Raw genomic sequence first — 18,313 nt, 5'->3', positions numbered from 1 at the left:
TGAAAGAAAAAAATGAGCCATTTAGCAAAAGCTGAACATAATACATTTTCCAACTAGAGTACAAAAGCCATGTGCTGACTCTTGATATTGTAATGGCTGTATATTTTCAATAAATTATATTCAATTCAGGCCTTTCTCTTTTCAGTTTTATTGAAATATAATTAGCACATAGCGATTGGTTATATGTAAGCTATATATAACTTAATATTTTGATATATACATATATACATTGGACATTTATCTATACATTGTGAGATGATCACAAGCTAGTTAACGTGTAACTATGTACTTAAAAACTTTACTTTTCGGGGCCGGAGCGAAAGCACAGCGGGTAGGGCGTTTCACGCAGCCTTGCACGCAGCCGACCTGGGATCGATCCCTGGCATCCCATATGGTCCCCCAAGTACCGCCAGGAGTGGTTCCTGAGTGCACAGCCAGGAGTAACTAACCCCTGAGCATCACTGGGTGTGATCCAAAAGGCAAAAATAAAATAAAAAATCTTTACTTTTCAGGGCCGGAGAGAGATTACAGTGGCCAGAGCACTTGCCTTGCACTCGGTCAACCCTGATTTGACCCCCAGAACCCCATATGGTCCCCTGAGCCCACCATGAACGATTGAGTCCTAAGCGCAGAGCCAGGAGTAAACCTTGAGCACTGCCAGGTGTGGTCCAAAAATTAAAAATAATAAAATTTTTATTTTCTCTTTAATTTATTTTGGACTTTTGTTTGTTTGCCAAATGGGGGGTTACACCTGCTGGTGCTCAGGGATTACTCCTGGTTTTCCACTCAGGAATTACTCCTAATGGGCTTAGGGGACCATAATGGATGCTGGGAATCGGACCCGGGTCAGCCTCGTCGTGCCTTACCCTCTGTGCTAACTCTGGCCTCATCTCTATTTTTATTTTGATTGTTGGGCTCAGGAAACCATGTGCAGTGCTGGGGATTGAACCAGAGTTGTCTGCATGTAAAACTATATTCTCCTGCAGGTTCCCCCCCCTGCCTTTTTTTAAGTGATAGTTTCAAAAAATAAATTTAAAAAGGTAGTTTTAGAATTCTCTGGCATTAGGGAACAGGTGGGCTGGAGCGATAGCACAGCAGGTAGGGCGTTTGCCTTATGCGCAGCCAACATGGCCGACCCGAGTTCGATTCCTCCGCCCCTCTCGGAGAGCCCGGCAAGCTACCGAGAGTATTCGATATGCCAGACACAGTAACAACAAAGTCTCCAATGGAGACGTTACTGGGCCCGCTCGAGCAAATCGACGATCAACGGGAGGGCCTTTACCTTTTACCTTTAGGGAACAGGTATGCATGTTTCTGAAAGAATGCAGAGTAGAGCTGGAGCGATAGTACAGTGGGTAGGGCATTTGCCTTGCATGCAGCTGACCTGGGTTCAATCCCCAGCATCACATATGGTCCCCTAAGCACTGTAAAGAGCAGTTCCTGAGTGCAGAGCCAGGAGTAATTCCTGAGCATTGTCACATGATCCCCAAAAGTCCTCTCCCTCCAAAATGCAGAGTATTATCAGTATAGAAAGTAAATTTATTAGGGAAATACGTGCATGCACAAAGGGACCAGTAGGCCTTTGCTCCAAAGACTAAAAGACCCAACATTGGTCCAGAGACATAGCTCAAAGGACTAGAGTGACATATTTTGTATGCAGGAGGTCCAAGTTAGTACCGTGTGGCCCTGAACACTGCTGGTTATGCCTAAATAAGCAAGAATATCGAAAATGTTGTCCTTTTGTGGGGCATGGGGGTGGGGGAACATGCACAGCTAATATCCTCAGGGCTTACTCCTGGCACTGTGCTCAGAGATCACTTCTGGTGGGGCTTGGAGGACTACATAAGGAATGCAGGGAAGTGAACCTGGGTCATCCATGTGCAAGGCAGGTGCCCTACCCTCTGTACTACTGCTCTGTACCCAATTGTCCTTTTAAGCATTTATATGCCCTTACTTGGATGTCTCACACACACACACACACACACACACACACACACACACCCCTTCCCCCCCATCCATGGGAGGCAACTGCATGACTTAATCCTGGGAAAGTAACTCAGTCCTGGGATATTCTCTTTTTACCGCTCAGATGCTCCCTGCATCCTACTGATAAGTGTTTTTGCTGAGTTGCTGTTAGTTAAGTATCTGCTCCTGACCCCTGAGAACAGAAATATGCCGACATACTCTGGAGGGCATGTGCAGGGGCTTCTGTCCTATGGTTCCCTGAGAATTGGTGACTTGCATCTCTTAGGGGGTTCTCTGTTGACTTTCTGCACCCTGGTTTGTTCCTGGGAACAAGAAACTTGCTGAATAGTTTTTATTTCTATACTTTTTGGTTTTGTTTTCTGGGACTAATGGTGTTTTGGAGTTGCCTTTGGTTGTGCTAAGGGGATCATGTGGTTCCAGAGATCAAATCTAGACCTCTGACATGCAGAATATCATCAGCTCAGCCCTTTTAGCTAACCTAGCTTCAACAATGTTACTTTGTAACTATCACTTACTTTATTTTCACTGAAAACTCAGGTTCTGCTATTTAGTACTCACTCTCACTTAAAACAATATAAAAGGTCAGGGGAGATGACTCAGAGGACTGGAGTTGTAGGCATTGCATGTGGTACCCAGGGTATGATCCTCAGCACTTGATGGTTCCTTGAGGACTGCTGGTGTGTCTTCCCCCTCAAGAAAAAGTAAAGGATGGTTCTTCTTTTATTGGTTCTTTTTGTTTGTTTTTAGGCCACACCTGGTGATGCTTAGGGGTTCCACAAGGCAATCGTCTCAGCTGCTGTTCTCTCTCTCCAGACCCTTTTGCTTTTGTTTGCTTTTGGGGTCTCCATCTGGCACCGCTCAGGGCTGCTCTTGATTCTCTGCAGTGCTTGGGAAACCATGTGACGCCAGAAATCAAACCCAGGATTCTCCTTCGCAAAGCTTGTGCAGCAGCCCATTTGGGCTATCTCTCTGGCCCTCTCTGACCCATCAAAGATCATCTTAAGTCTTCTCACAAAACATTTATTTCTCTTTCTCCTTCTCTTTTTGTTTATGGTTCATATTGACAGTGTGATGTATTTTTCTCCCTTCTAGGGTGGCACTTTTACAATCTCCAACTTAGGAATGTTTGGAATTAAAAATTTCTCAGCTATTATTAACCCACCTCAAGCATGTATTTTGGCAATTGGTGCTTCAGAGGATAGATTGGTTCCTGCAGATAATGAGAAAGGGTGAGTCCCAAAATGGAGGAGGGGGTTGTAAGTTATTGGCATAATATATTGGAGCTTTATAAGCTGTATTCAGATAAGAATAAAATGAAGTTTCTGAAAGCACTCATTCTTGTTTTGAGATGGGAACTCTTATTTGCTCTTGAGTTAGAGGTCAGTACTCTTCCTGCGTTATTTGGTCTTCTTATCCCAGTATGGATAAGACGGGCACAAGCAGTACATAAATGAGTTCGAGTAAACCTGTTTGGCAGGCTTTGGCCTTTGGGCAGTAGGCGACTGGGTCTGTATTTTCAGGCTTTTAAGCTGAGCTAGAGTGTATAGACATGAAGAGTAGGTGGAAAATATGTTGTTGCTTGGGAGTGTGAGATGGGAGTTGACATACGATGCATAATCGTTACTGCTGTTGGATACCTAATAATGATTTCATCTTTTTCTAGGTTTGACGTGGCTAGCATGATGTCTGTTACACTCAGTTGTGACCATCGGGTTGTGGATGGAGCAGTTGGAGCACAATGGCTTGCTGAGTTTAGAAAGTACCTTGAAAAACCTATCACCATGGTGTTATAATTAACCCAAGGATTTCTAGACACTCCCAAGTCACATTGTTTCATTCATCAAGATATTTATGTTATAAAACAGATTTTTTTTTCTTTTTTAAAAAAGTTAACCAGTTATTTTTTAGTCTGTCCAGATAAGTTATTTGTAATGGGCATTACTGATTTTTTTTAAATGCCAATTACACTCAGATATTGTACACATTTGATAAAGACCAGATTTTAAACTGTGTACTCTAGTAAGGGACCTGTGGCCTCCCCTTTGGTGATAAGTACTTCCACTGGGAAATGTAGAGGTAAGAATTTAATCAAGGTTCCCTGCTGAAGCAAGTACATAGAAGTAGTTACTTGGATGAAAACTTGAGGACTTGACATCTAATTGCTTCAGATGTTTTACTTAGATTTGAGGGAAAGAGAGAAAGGAAAATTAATTCCCTTGGAGAAAGGATTTGCATTTAAATATGATTTTGGAATTTAACCATAATTTAAAATTGTTGTAGAAGTGTGGTTTGCCATAAATTGGATGGGTAAAGAACTTAAAGGAAATATGTAAAATTAAGGCAATTTTCTTAGACTCCCTTCAACTGTTTATTTTTCTATGAATTCATAAATAGTTGTTTTCACCTCTTGAGATGAAGATATAAATATAAACTGGCTGCTAGTATAAATGAGAATTTGTGTGGGTATTTATTTAAACAACTTAATGTGTAACTCTGAGAGCAGATTTCTAGTTATTTCCAAATAAAAGAGTATGCTTATATAGAATTTAACGGAAGAAGTTACGAAAGTAGAATTTTTTTCCTGCAGGAGTAACTGGTGATTGTTTGCAAATGAATTTGTCAGAATTTTTATTACCCAGATAACATTGGTAAGCTCTATCAATTCTCTGTGGAATAGGTACTTATGTAAATATTGTTGGACATGTGCCAAGGATAATTTATCACCAAGAACTATCTGAAAAGGAGAGATAGACATTGATAAATAGTGTGGAATGCTAAAAGATTATGACCAAAACGAAATGGTCTTCCAAAATTCTGCTTAGAGGGAGTAAAAATTACATAATGTGTCCTGTGTGTTTCCACCCAGCATTGAGTCTTGTGAAATAAGAAAGCTCTCAAGTTTAGTGAAAAGAAAAAACAATCAGGTTCTCACCTTAGCCTAAATATTTTTTTTCTATTTTATAATTTGCCTTTCTTCTACTGGGTAATTATAGAGAAAATGATATTCAAGACAATAATGAATTGGGAATGTTACCACAATTCCATACTTTGTGCTGACTTGATTTTTTAAATAAATATTTGGAATTATTTACGACTACTTAATAAGTCTTATCAGGACCCTCTTGTATATAGATGAGTGGAGCTATCCCCAGCAATTTAGGTCTCTGTTTCTAAATGTTCCCTTATTACATTGTGCTTATGTGACACTCCCAATATTCCATAAATATCCCCTTTCCTGTATTATTACAAAAACAATATGCTAATCCAGGTTTTTCAGTTACTGGTCATTTTAGCTTGAACTGAACATTATGCAGAAGGAACAAATAAGCTTGTCACAAGGGACCATTTATCAGTATGAGCCACATCTGGTTCAAACGTACGAAACTTAAGATCATTCTTCGCTAATGCTTTACGGCTCTATTGTTCCCTTGAGAGAAAAATAAACAGTTGCCTTCTAATAAAAATTGTTCTGACTTGAAAGTTAATTTGAGCTATAATCTAAATCTGTATTCAGTCTATTTTTCTTATCAGAATGGGTAGAATGTTAGAAATGGTGTTTCTGGTCGGGAGATGGCTTCAAGGGTTGGAGCAGGTGCTTGGTATGTAGGAGCCCCGGGTTCCATTCCTAATACTGCAGTTTCCCCTGAGCAGCACCAGATGTGGCCCCAAACTAAAGAATTGGTGGTCTTGGTTCAATTTAAACTTTTCAGGGTGTGTGTTCTAATTTTTGGTCTGTTGGTAATTATTTTTCATATATAATTAAGGCCCAAGGACTGTTTAGGATATTATTTTAACTTTTATAATCTTAAGTAGGGGCTGGAGAGCTTGTACAAGTGGGAGGGCTGGTCCCTCTGCATTTTCCTTATATGCAGCCATCCCTTGGTCCATCCCTGGCGCTTCATATATGGTCCTCTGAGCACTGCCAGGGATCACTCTTAAGCACGAAGCCAGAAGGAGCTGCTGAGGATCAACACCCTGTTCTGTCCCCAAATAAGCCTAAGGGGTTATAGAAACATCTTGTGGTGTCACATACTAGCTGAAAGATGACAACGTAGTTAGCTGTTACATCACGGTCATTAGTCACAGTCCTCCCGTTATTCATCGATTTGCTCGAGCGGGCCCAGTAACATCTCCATCCTGAGACTTGTTGTTACTGTGTTTGGCATATTGAATACCCCAAGGGTAGCTTGCCAGGCTTTGCCGTGTAGGCGAGATCCTCTCGGTAGCTTGCCGGGCTCTCCGAGAGGGGCGGAGGAATCGAACTCGGGGCGGCCATGTTGGCCGCTTGCAAGGCAAACACCTTACCTGCTGTGCTATCGCTCCAGCTGTTACATACTATGTCAGTTATGAGATTTGTAAGTAAAGTTAGGATATTCCAAGATGTGGTATTTAAGAGAATGACCCAGTTGCAAGGAAAGTATGTAATAATGCACAAACCCTAGAATTTGTGGAAAAATAATCAGTATTGATAATGATCTAAAATTAAATTTGTAGAATATCCTAATGTGAATCTAGACAATGACCATCTGAAATATATTTCCAGCTTTGAAGAAAAAAATGTTGAAAACAGTCTAATTTACTGTACAGTTCATTATATTCTCTTCTTGGTTTTGCTACAGGAATGGAAAGGTAGAGATGTTCTTTTTCTTTCTTTAGGGGTGGGCTGGAGGTTTGGACTTACCCTGGTTCTCTGCTCAGGGATCACTCCTGGTGCAATACTGGGAATTGACCCCTGGATGGCTGCCTGAAAGGTGGGTGCCTTACCCATTGCACTATCTCTCTGGCCCAAGGTGGAGATATTTTTATGCTTATGAAATATGGAGCCAGGGATGTAGCTAAGCAGTAGAGTACTTACCTCCAATGAATCAGGTCCTAGGTCCTGAAATAATGTGAATGAGAGCATTTTGGTGGGACCCAAGAAAAGTTGTGGCAAAGTCTGTTTTAAAAGGGCAAGACTGCAAATTTTGTCCCTGATGCCACCCAACATGTACCAAGTGTGATAATGGAGGCATTACTCTTGGGATCTCCTGGTGCGAAAACAAAGCATGTAAACCTCTGGTGGACCACAACTTAAAGAAATATGATCCCAGTAAGTACTGCAACCAAGCACATGTAAAAGCATTTTGGGAATAGGATATAAATTTAATATTAAGCATATTCATCTTGACTAGCATTTAATAACTAGTATATAAAAGTTTAGCTGCTGACCTTAGGAGACATGTAACTGCTTAAAGAGCAAGAGTTGAGATCCAGCCAGCTCTGTATAGTTAAGTGTGGGAGCTTTTTGTTTTGTTTCTATTGGGCCACAAACAGCGTGCTTGGGGCACTACTTCCAGGGGTGCAGGGAAGTCCTACGTTGGAACCCAGGTCTCCCACACACTACACCAGCCCTTTGAGCCATCTCCTAGGCCCATAGATATGAATATTTTGAGGAAATACCATTTGACAATAATTTTGTAGAAAAGGGAGGAGAAAGCATCATAAGATTTTTGAGGATTAAGGAGGACACAGTACGTTTTGGTTATTTGGGCCACATCTGGCGGTGCTTTGAGGCTTCTGGCTCTATGGTTCGGGGTTAATGCCGGCACTGTTTCAGGGACCATGTGGTGTGGGGCTCAATCCCTGGTTTCCCGCATGCAATGCATGCTTTCAGCCTGTTGAGATATCTCTCAAGTCTTGATTCAGAAATTTTCTAGAGAGTTTTTTTCAAACAGTAAGACAAGAGTTATCACATATTAGAAATAGAATTTTCTAAGATGATACTGAAGTTACGTTAGACCAATACATTTTTATTTCCTGTTTTGCACACAGGACCACATATAGTTTCCCGAGCCCCACCCAAAGTGATCCCTGAGCACTGCTGGGTGTGCCCTCCCAATCAACAAAACGACCAATATATTATTACAGCAATGCTGTTTTTACTAGTTTCTTTTTGTTGCCAAACTTAGAAGCAGGAATAAGTTTTTAAGGAAAGCAAACAGTCGTTGAGAAAATCTCATTCTATCAAAAGGACTCTTAGGAAATAGGAAACTTAAGATAAACCACTACCTCTTCAATCACAATGAAGGTTCTAGATTCACATCACTTCCGCACTGAACTTCCGAATCACATGATGCTCCTCTCTTGTGCAAGTGGCATTGTCACGATTAGTGTTGCTTTTTCTTTGATAAATTTTGCTGTAGTCATTTCAACATCCACAAGTTCTGGGAGATTCAGATGCAGTCTGTACTTCTCAGAGACCTCTACCAATAAATCATCCTAAATAATAAAATGAGTTTTAGTTAACGTTAAATACTTAAGGAAAAGAGAAGGCAGCAGAGATTTTCCTACAAGTATGGGTAGTGGGGGCTAAAAGAGTTTTCGTTTTGTTTTTTCCACACCCAGTGGTGTTCAAGGCTGAGCTCTGCACAGGGATCAGCTCCTGGTGGAGCTCGGGACCATATAGGGTGCTGGAGATTGAACTATGGTTAATCATATGCAAGGCATGTCCCCTACTTTCTGTACTATCTGTCCAGCTCCACATTAGAATTTTTTTTTTTTTTTTGCTTTTTGGGTTACATCTGGAGATGCACAGGGGTTACTCCTGGCTCTGCACTCAGGAGTTGCTCCTGGCGGTGTTCAGGGGATCATATGGGATGCTGGGAATCGAACCTGGGTCGGCCGCGTGCAAGGCATACCCGCTGTGCTATTTCTCCAGCCCCAAGATTAGAATTTTTAAAGGATGAAACTGGAAAAGTATTTCTGGTTAAATTTTTAAAACTAGATTGTTGCTCCCAGTTATTTATGCCTTTCCCATATGAAGAGGATTTGCTTATTGCCCAGTGATCTGCAATGAGACTTAGAACTTAATTCTACTCAAATGTATTACCACTATTTCAAGACTAAACACTATTGTAATCCCAAACTGAACGGCATTAAGTTAGAGACTAAATAGCAACCAATTAAGGAAACCTATGGAGTCTGAAAAGATGATGGTATTTTATTTATTTATTTATTTATTACCTTTTGGGTCACACCCAGCTGTGCTCAGGGGTCACTCCTGGTTCTGCACTCAGGAACCACTCCTGGCGGTGCTTGGGGGACCATATGGGATGCCGGGGATGGAACCCGGGTCGGCCGTGTGCAAGGCAAACGCCCTACCCGCTGTGCTATCGCTTCGTCCCGATGGCATTGTTTTCTAACAATTAAGTCCTTGGTAATACAATCAACAATATGCCCGATACATGGCTCTAGTAAAGAGGCAGACATGTTAGCAGCAAGCAGTGGTCTTATCTGCCACATTTAACTAGGCATTTCACTCAAAAAGGAGTTTAGAAAAACATTCCCAGTTTGCAAGTGAAACTGAAAGGGAGGGGCTCGGAGATAGATGGATGGGCTGAATCCATGCGAGACGTGGCAGCCCGGCGCCACATGGTTTCCAGAGCACTGCTAGCAGCAACCCCAAGCACAGCTGGGAGTAGCCCCTGAGCAGTTGGCCCCCAATTTGAGCTCCGTCCCGCCAAACTAAGAAAAGAAGTCTTTTGTACAGGGTACAAAAATTCTCTTTACACGAGCACTAAGAAAATGAATCTAATGGCTTCCAATCAGTAAAGGATAAAAATTGAGAATTTTGGGGGCTGGAGCGATAGCACAGCAGATAGGGTGTTTGCCTTGCACTTAGCCGACCCGGGTTCGATCCCCAGCATCCCATATGGTCCCCCGAGCACTGTCAGGAGTAATTCTTGAGTGCAGAGCCAGGAGGAACCCCTGAGCATTGCTGGATATGGCCAAAAAAACAAAAAAAAATGAGAATTTTTGTTTTTATTTCCACACTTGGAAATGGCTCATGGCATCTCCTGGCGTTATTTAGGGGATCATGCCAGGATCAAACTGGCTGCACTGAAATTATGAGCTCTTGTCCTTTGTTTCTCTGGTGTCAAACAGAAATTTTGTCAAATGAACATGATTAATACAGTCTAGAGGTGGGGCTGAGTGACAGTACAGTGGGTGAGGCTCTTGCTTTATTTGTGGCTGGTCTAGGTTCCCTCGAACATTGCTTGGAGTCATCCCTGAGCCAGAAGTAAGTCCTGAGCACAGCCAGGTGTGACACCGTCCCCCAAAACTCCCACCCTTCTTGAATAAAAAGACAAAATAGATCACAAGTCTCTATCATTTGTTAAATTCTATTTGTATTAAAATGGACATTGGGGGCCAGAGCAATAGTACAGTGGGTAGTGCACTTGCCTTGCATGTGACCAATCCAGGTTTAATCCCTGGCATCCCACCTGGTCCCTTGAGCCTGCCAGGAGTAACCCCTGAGCATCACTGTGAGGCCCAATAAACTAAATAAGTAAAGTGGACTTAAAAGTGGCCATTGAAAAGTGACTATATCTAAGAAAGAACAATAGAACTGTTAACTGGAATAACATGCTACAGTCTGGGTTAAAAGTAAAGTAAAATGACTGTTGGTCTCCACTGTTTCGACAAAAAAAGGTTAAGAAACCTCTTCAGGGGTGGGAGACAAAATACTGCAGGTAGGGGAGCTTGCCTTGCAATCTGCCAACCCGTGTTCAATCCCCAGCACCCCCATATGAGCCCTGGGAGTGATTTCCTGAGAGCAGACCCACCAGTAAATCCTGGGCACCACCACTAAAACAAACAAACAAACAAACAAAAAACTCACTGTACCACCACACCCCAACCCCGCTTAAAAAAAAAAAGCTGTTCATGTAAAGAAGCATATTCTTCAAAGCTCTTTCAGACATGACGAAGGTAGATAATGGAAAGGGAAGCAACTTCTAAAAATAAGAGATGAAGATATTAGAAAATAAACCATAGCCTATTTTTTTTTTTAAAGAATGAAGGATAATAGAAAACAATTGGACTAGGGGCTAGTTATTAGCAAGGGACGAGTCACGGGAGCTAAGATCTGTATTTCCAGAAAAGACACCTTCACAATATCTGCCTCCCAGAATTTCAGAATTTCTGTGTACCAAAAGCCACTGTGCGCTTCATTTTGTTTTCTTGTTAGTTCTGGGGCCACACCCAGTGATGTTTAGGGTTTACTCCTGGCTTTGCACTCAGGAATCACTCCAGGTGGTGTTTGGGGGACTGACATCACTGGGATTGAACGCGGGTGGGCCGCATGCAAAGCATAGTACTTCTCACTTCGGCCCAGTGCCTCATATTTTTCCATTTCTGAATTGAGACAATTATGGCTGTTACTATCCCCAGTTGACATTGCATGGTGCACTGGGGGGATTATGACAGTAAGATCCTGTGCTTTAGAAGTTGATGCTGGGAAGAGAGGTGTCTTCATCTAGAAAAAGGGCAGACTGGATAGACTGTAGGACTGTTACCAATTATTTGCTTTGCTTCTGTAGGACACTTCAGGCATGCATCTCTGCTATATTGCTTCCTATGGCTACCTGTGGGAGAATATACTTCCCAGTATATCACTGTTACCTTAACCTTGTGACTGACTTTGGTCAGAAGAATTTGAGTAGAAGTGATAGAGGCCATGTCTGAAAAGTTATCTTAGGATCAATTGCCTGGCTTAGCTATTTTGTTTCTCTCTTCCAGAGAAATGGCATATCTCAGATAGTAATTACTTCTTCATCTGTGTCTTAAAATGTATGAAAGTCACAGAATCGTAGATATATAATCTAAGGAAATTACTGTAAACCACTGATTTCATGGGGTTGGGTAGTACAACATAATGGAGTGAATGATGGCTGATAACAGTTTACAGTATTAGTGGTTTTCAACCTTTTCACTAAGTTAATTTGTGGTGGTGCTAGGGATTGAACCCAGGGCCTCAGAAATGTGAAACATGCCCTCTGTTACTGAGCTATACCCCAAACCCTGGTTTTAAACATTTTTATACCTGCAGACAAGCACCAGTCCACAGATTGGCACTTGAAACAACTGAATTATTCAACTTACCTCAGAAACGTGAAGGTCACAGAGAGAGACTGAATTAATACCAGGTAATTCAACTTTTAATTCAATTTTTTGAGGTTTCTCATTCTGTTCTTCAACAATTTTTAGTTCATATACTGGTTTCTTCACCTCCATTTGGATTTCTGTACTGGAAATCTCTTCTATCAAACACCCTGCTTTGTTGGAACTCTGCTCTTTTGTCAGTAAAAGTTGAGGTAAGTAATTTGAACTGCTTGTAGTATTGCTGCTTATCTGTTCAAGAGTTAGTTCTTTGTGAGAAAAGAGGGGTGATAAAATTACAAAATCAGTAATATAGAATACAACCTCGTTATGAAATATAGCATTTAAATATTAATAAAAATGGCAGATAAAGTTGCAGCTGAATTAGTTGAGGAATTCAAAATCAAAATATTCTTTGTTTTTAGTTTGGGGGCCACACCTGGTGGTGCTCAGGGTTTACTCCTGGCTCTGCACTCAGAGATCACTCCTGGTGGTGACAGGGGACCTTATCGGATATGGGGATAGAAGCTGGATTGGCCATACACAAGGCAAACACCCTTCCCCATGTACTATTGTTGGCCCCCAACTTTGTTTGAGTCATATCCAGTGGTGCTCAGGGCTTACTCCTGGCTGTGTGCTCAGGGGTCACTCCTGGTAGTACTTGAGGACTATATTGGTGCTGGGGATTGAACTGGGGTCAGCTGCATGCAAACTAAGCACCTTACTTCAGTATCTCTCTGCCCCGCAAAAGACTCCGTTTTTCCCTTTTGGGGTGGGGCGGGGCGGGGTTCCACATCCAGTGGTGCTTAGGGCTTACTCCTGGCTCTGTGCACAGGGTTCACTCCTGACAGGATTTACGGGACCATATACGATGGCTGGGGAAAGAATCCAGGTCAACTGATGTAAGGCTTACCACGCGACTCTGCTCTCTAGCACCCCACCTTGAAGACCTTTTTTTTGGGGGGGGTGCACACCTGGCTCAGGGAACTACATGAGATGCTGGGGTTCCAACTTGCATTGGTTGTATACAAGTGCCCTACCCACTCTACTATTGCTCCAGCCCCTCGAAAAACTCTTAAGCCAAAGAATTTGTTTTTCAAGTGCAGAATTTATCAGGGAGATAGGTCAAAGGGCTACAAAGGGCTAGATGCAGGATCCATGATTTATCCCTAGAGCTGCAAGGTCCCCCCAAACCTTCCAGCACACTAGGGTGTGACCCAAACTAAGTTTCCTGCACACCAGGGAGATGGCAGTAAGGACGGGAGCACACAGTTTTCATGTAGGAGCTTTGGGTTTGATTCCTGGCACCACATGGCTTCCCTCAACCCTAAGCACTGCCTGGTGTGCCCCTAAAACAAGACAAAACAACAAATTTAAAATTTTAAAATTGTGGGCTGAAAGTGCTGGAGTACCTGCTTAACATACTGGAATCCTGGGTTCAATCTCTGGTAGCACAAGTCCCCAGAGTGCCAGAATGGCCCACAAATGAGCAAGGAGTAGCCCTGAGCACTGTTGTGGGTGAATCAAAAACAGTACAACGGGCTGAACAGATAGTACAATGGGGAAGTGCTTGCCTTGTTCTATCCCTGGCCCTCCATTTGATACCCTAGCCCTGTCAGGAATGGCTCCTTAACAGAAAACTGAGAGTGAGCCCTGAGCACCACTGGGTGCTCAAAAACAACAAAGTCTCCAATGGAGACGTTACTGGGCCCGCTCGAGCAAATCGATGATCAACAGGAGGGCCTCAGAAACAAACCAGAAACCAAATTGGATTCCATTTACATTCATTAACTTACCTTTTCTTGGTTTCTCTCTTAAATCTGTTTGGATTCCCATCAGATTTTGTTTCGTCCTCTGGATATTTCCTTTCATTCTAAAATTGGTAATATGGTAAGCCTGAGAGAGAGTGAAGTGCTGTTTTTCTTCAATGCATTTCATGACCATTCGTATTAATTCCTTTTTTCTAACGTGGTCATTTTCTGCAGCCTGAAGGACCTCAGGATTGAAGGCAACATCGATGACTGTGTAAATATCTGTGTGTAGGTCAAAGGGTCTGATATTAATACATTCTCTTTCACCAATGGTACTGTCAGGTAGCAGAGTAAGCCATAATTTCAGTAAAACTAGAGAATATAAATTATTATTATTATTATTAATTATTTTGGGGGGCCACACTTGGCGATGCTTGGAGGTTACTCCTGACTCTGCAGTCAGGAATCACGCCTGGTGATGCTCAGGGAACCATATGGGATGCTGGGGATCAAATTTGGGTCCGCTGAATGCAAGGTAGACACCTTGCCCACCGTAATATTGCTCCAACCCTAGAAAATATAAATTCTATTCCTGTATTTTTTAGAGGCACTAATAACGGTGCTATACATACAAAATTCCAATTAGGGAATTTCTTGGCATTTTATTTTTTCCCACTTTATGCCATTTCTTGGCATTTGGATGGATTAAAAACAGCTCATATATTACAAAAATTAAACATTTTAATTTATATAAGGGAACACATATCATTAACTACTTATAACTCAACACTGCAATGCTTTTTAATGAAATAAAACCTGGTTCACACTTCTCTGGTTTTTGTTCCTTTTTGGGTGACCCTCAGCTGTGCTCGTAGGGCCTGTAGAGATAGTACAGTGGGTAGAGCCTTGCAGATGGATGACCCAGGTTCGATCATTGATACCCCATATCGTCCCCTGAACCCACCAGGTGTAATCTCTGAGCACAGAGCCAGAAGTAAGCCCTAAGCACCACTGGGTATGGTCCATAATAAAACAAATTTTACTTGATGCATCATGACTTCCAGTACTGTTAATAAAATTGCAAATATTCTTTCTCTTCCATAATTCTGTGTACCTGATGCCTCAGACGTATCTTCTGGTCTGCCAATACTTATAGGTATTGGATGAGTGGCTGACTCGGGAGATGGGATCCTTTTCCACTGACAGAGATTGATAAAAAGCTTTTTCTCCTTTGGTTTCTAGAAAGATAATTGTAGATACAGGTAGTTTTTTCCTTTTTTTGGGGGGGGGGAGGTCCACATCTGGCATTATTCAGGGGTTATTCTTGGCTCTGATAAGTAAGTGGTCATTCTGGTGGTGCTTGAGGGACCATATGCAGTGCCAGGGATCAAACTGAGGTTAGCTATATGCAAGGCAAACATCTTCGCATCCACTTCCCCAATACTACCTAGTCCCCAACTCTTTGTTTTAAAAAATATTATTTTCAATCATACCTGCCAGTATTTGGTGACATCAGGAAAATACCTGGCAGTGCTGGAGAGGAAAATATACATGTGGTTGAAGGATCAACTCAGGGCCTTGCACATGGTAGGCATGTATAGTTATTATCTGGGCAGTGCTCAGAGGCTACTCTTGGATGCCTGGTAGTTCTCAGGGGACCATGAGGTGACAGGGATCAAACTGGAACCACACACTGCAGCCCTTTGAGTTATCTCCCTAGCCCCACTGAAACTTTCGGAGGGAGCCAGAGTGATTGTACAGCAGGTAGGGCACCAGCCTTGCAGGCCACCAACCTGAATTTGCGTCCCCGATCCCAGCACCCCATATGGTCCCCTACACCCTGCCAGATATAATGCCTGAGTGCAGAGCCAGAGGTAAGCCCTGAGACCCACTAGATGTGGCCCCAAATAACCACAAAAGATGCCCCCCTTCTCATTTCCCCAGAGCTCTGGATTTTCCTCAAGTACCCAGTTGCTATTCCCAGAAAAGGGATGGAGAGAGATTGATCTACAGTTATTTCAGGAGAATTTGTTCAATGCTTCCTTACCTCCCAACCAAATAAATATATTCTTTTGTTCATTTCTGTTATCGTTTCCTTTTCTTTCTGTCCTTCCTCCCTTCTTTCCTCCTGGGATTGAACCCAGGGCCTCATATATGCAAGATGGGTGCTTTGCCACTGAGCCACATCTCTGATCCTTAAGTTCTTTTCTTTGAAAAAAGTTATGCCATGATTATCAAATAATTATATTATTAAGTTTTTTTGTTTCAATGGATGCTGGGGATCGAACCCAGGTCGACCGTGTGCAAGGCAAACGCCCTTCGCGCTGTGCTATCACTCCAGATGGGGGCCATACCCTGAGGTCCAGGGTTACTCCCTACGGTTCTGGGGGCACTGTGATGCTGGGGTCAGACTCAGGCCAGACTTCATACATACAAGGCCTTTTCTCTACCACTAAGTCAAATTCTTAGCTCACTTTTACATTTACTTTTAGCTCCCAAAATAACTGACTTTGAGATCTTCAAAATATACCAGGTAACAAGATTTAAGTTTTTCTATTGTTATTCCAACACAAATCTTCCACAGTTTCATTCTCTATTAAGAATGGCAGTTTTATTTATTTTTTTTGCTTTTTTTGGTCACACCCTGCGATGCACAGGAGTTACTCCTGGTTCATGAACTCAGGAATTACTCCTGGCGGTGCTTGGGGGATCATATGGGATGCTGGGAATCGAACCTGGGTTGGCCACGTGCAAGGCAAATACCCTACCCGCTGTGCTATTGCTCCAGCCCCGAGAATGGCAGTTTTAAAGTAGGAAGAAAGCGCAAGTGATAGAGCACATGCCCAGCATGTTTTTTTCTTTTTGGGTCACGTCTGGTGATTCTCAGGGGTTATTTCTGGCTCTGTACTCAAGAATTGCACCTGGTGGTGCTCAGGGGGACCAAATGGGATGCTGAGGATTGAATCCAGGTTGGCTGAATGCAAGGCAAATGCCCTACACGCTATTGCTCCAGCCCCAAAGCCCAGCATGTTTAAGATGCACAGTGCCCCTCAAACTGTCTTGTGCCCAAGTAGTGTAGAGTAAGTTCTTATCTGTTTCCTGTAGGATCATTTCATTTAGCACCTCTCCATCCCTGAACCCCATATGGACATACCAGGATCCTGGTCTCTAGGCAGAACTGTGGTTCTGGGGCCGCCCAGAGCTCTTTGCCTTCTTTCAGCTGCTGGTTAATGAATTTCTTATAGCTCTCAGGGTTACTTTCAGCAAGATCATCTAGGAGGTTCCATAACTGATTAGCTTGTGTATACAGACCCTTTGAAGATGTCTCCATAATTGAGTTAAATAGGCTCTTGGATCTGTGGAAAAACATAAGGGGGTGCGGCAAGTCTGTTGATTCCTTTCTTCTTTAGGAAGAGGGGATGGGTCAGGAATTGTCTGGTGACGAGTAGCACTGTATCGATGACACATAAATCTAAAAGATTTCATCACCATGTATCCTCTCCTTATTCTCGAATTATCTGATGCTTAACTGTCAAGCTGCCCTCTAGGCTAAGGCCTGACTGCTGCGAGGGGGTCCGGTTCAAGTCCGGATTTTATGGAAGCTAATTCCAACTCTGGGTATTGGTTCTCTGGCGTGTGAGAGCAAGCATGCCCGCTGGAGACACATGCATTTGCTGAGATCCCAATCTTCACGCCATCAGTAGCTGTGTGATCTTTACAACGCTTTTATTTCTTTGCTTTTTGGGTCACACCCAGCAATGCACAGGGGTTGCTCCTGGCTCATGCACTCAGGAATTACTCCTGGCGGTGCTCGGGGGACCATATGGGATGCCGGGGATGGAACCCAGGTTGGCCACGAGCAAGGCAAATGCCCTACCCGTTGTGCTATCGCTCCAGCCCCACACGCTTTTTTTTTTTTTTTTTTGGGGGGGGGGAGGTTGGTTCACAGCCGGTGGGGCGCTGGGGTCGATGCGCAGACGAACAGAGGGTGCTAAGGGACTTAAACGTTGGGCTCCGTACCAGGCAAGACCCATAACCCCTGGACTATCTGGCCGAGCCCTCGATTGCTTTACGTAGTTTCTTCGACGATACCCATCTGTAGGATTTTCGTGCGCATTCAGCAAGGCAGAGTGGTTGCAGCGACCGGTGGGCATTAGCAGGAGTTCTGCTAGCCTTCCTACGCCTGGCGATGCCTCCCTCCGTTCGCCCTTCCTCTCCTCCCACTGGGGACACGTCCCGCCTCATCCTCAGAACGAGGAAAAGGTGGGCGTAGGTGGGGTCTTCGAATCCTGAACCAGGGCGAGGCTACCTACGGAAGCTAAAGGTTATTCTCGAGGTCCGGGCACCCACCTCGGCAGCGGCGTCTAGACCGACCGCGACGCCGGTTACCAGGGCAACCAGGCTGGGTCCCGCAGCTAATTGGGTCCGGGGTGCCCCTGGCCCGAAAGGCCACCCTGACATCCCGTTCCGGAATCTGCCTTTTCCGGCGCCGGGCTGGTTTTCACCCCGGGAGTCGGTCCGGGTGCTGGGCCCCTCCGCGCCCGCGAGCACCGCGCGCCGCTCGAGCCTGCGGAAACCGCCCCCCGAGACACCTCCGCTGCCGGCGACTCCCCCGGCGCCTCCCGTGGCGGGGACGGATTTCCCGGGAGCACCAC

At 43.6% G+C, this 18,313-nt stretch overlaps 2 protein-coding genes across 2 annotated transcripts in view; one reads left to right on the top strand and one right to left on the bottom strand.

Moving 5' to 3' along the window:
- Positions 1-5,075, top strand: part of DLAT (dihydrolipoamide S-acetyltransferase) — a 28,533-nt gene extending 23,458 nt beyond the window's left edge. Inside the window, exons 13-14 of the mRNA XM_056107500.1 lie at positions 3,079-3,215; positions 3,650-5,075. Of these exons, the coding sequence (XP_055963475.1) occupies positions 3,079-3,215; positions 3,650-3,779 (267 nt within the window). The 3' untranslated portion in view covers positions 3,780-5,075. The remainder of the gene's footprint in view (positions 1-3,078; positions 3,216-3,649) is intronic.
- Positions 5,076-7,907: 2,832 nt separating this feature from the next.
- Positions 7,908-18,070, bottom strand: PIH1D2 (PIH1 domain containing 2). Its single transcript, XM_056107505.1, has 6 exons — positions 18,009-18,070; positions 16,813-17,014; positions 14,773-14,896; positions 13,704-13,940; positions 11,911-12,176; positions 7,908-8,244 (listed from the first exon to the last, which is right to left on the bottom strand). Exons 2-6 carry the CDS (start codon positions 16,987-16,989, stop codon positions 8,092-8,094), a joined length of 957 nt encoding a protein of 318 aa, XP_055963480.1. The 5' UTR covers positions 16,990-17,014; positions 18,009-18,070; the 3' UTR covers positions 7,908-8,091.
- Between the last annotated feature and the right edge of the window lie 243 nt (positions 18,071-18,313).

The sequence above is a fragment of the Sorex fumeus genome, unplaced genomic scaffold (genome assembly GCF_029834395.1).
Source record: "Sorex fumeus unplaced genomic scaffold, SorFum_2.1 ptg000169l, whole genome shotgun sequence".
NCBI lineage: Eukaryota > Metazoa > Chordata > Mammalia > Eulipotyphla > Soricidae > Sorex > Sorex fumeus.
The sequence above is the reverse complement of the archived record's forward strand: the minus strand, read 5'-3'. Positions and strand labels throughout refer to the sequence as shown.

Excerpts from the sequence above, each read along its gene's own strand:
- PIH1D2 (XM_056107505.1), bottom strand. The coding sequence starts at position 16,989 with ATGGAGACATCTTCAAAGGGTCTGTATACACAAGCTAATCAGTTATGG. Across the intron at positions 13,941-14,772 it reads AGATACGTCTGAGGCATCAG|ATATTTACACAGTCATCGAT; the intron begins GTACACAGAATT and ends ACCTACACACAG. Across the intron at positions 12,177-13,703 it reads AAGAGAGAAACCAAGAAAAG|AACTAACTCTTGAACAGATA; the intron begins GTAAGTTAATGA and ends TTTCTCACAAAG.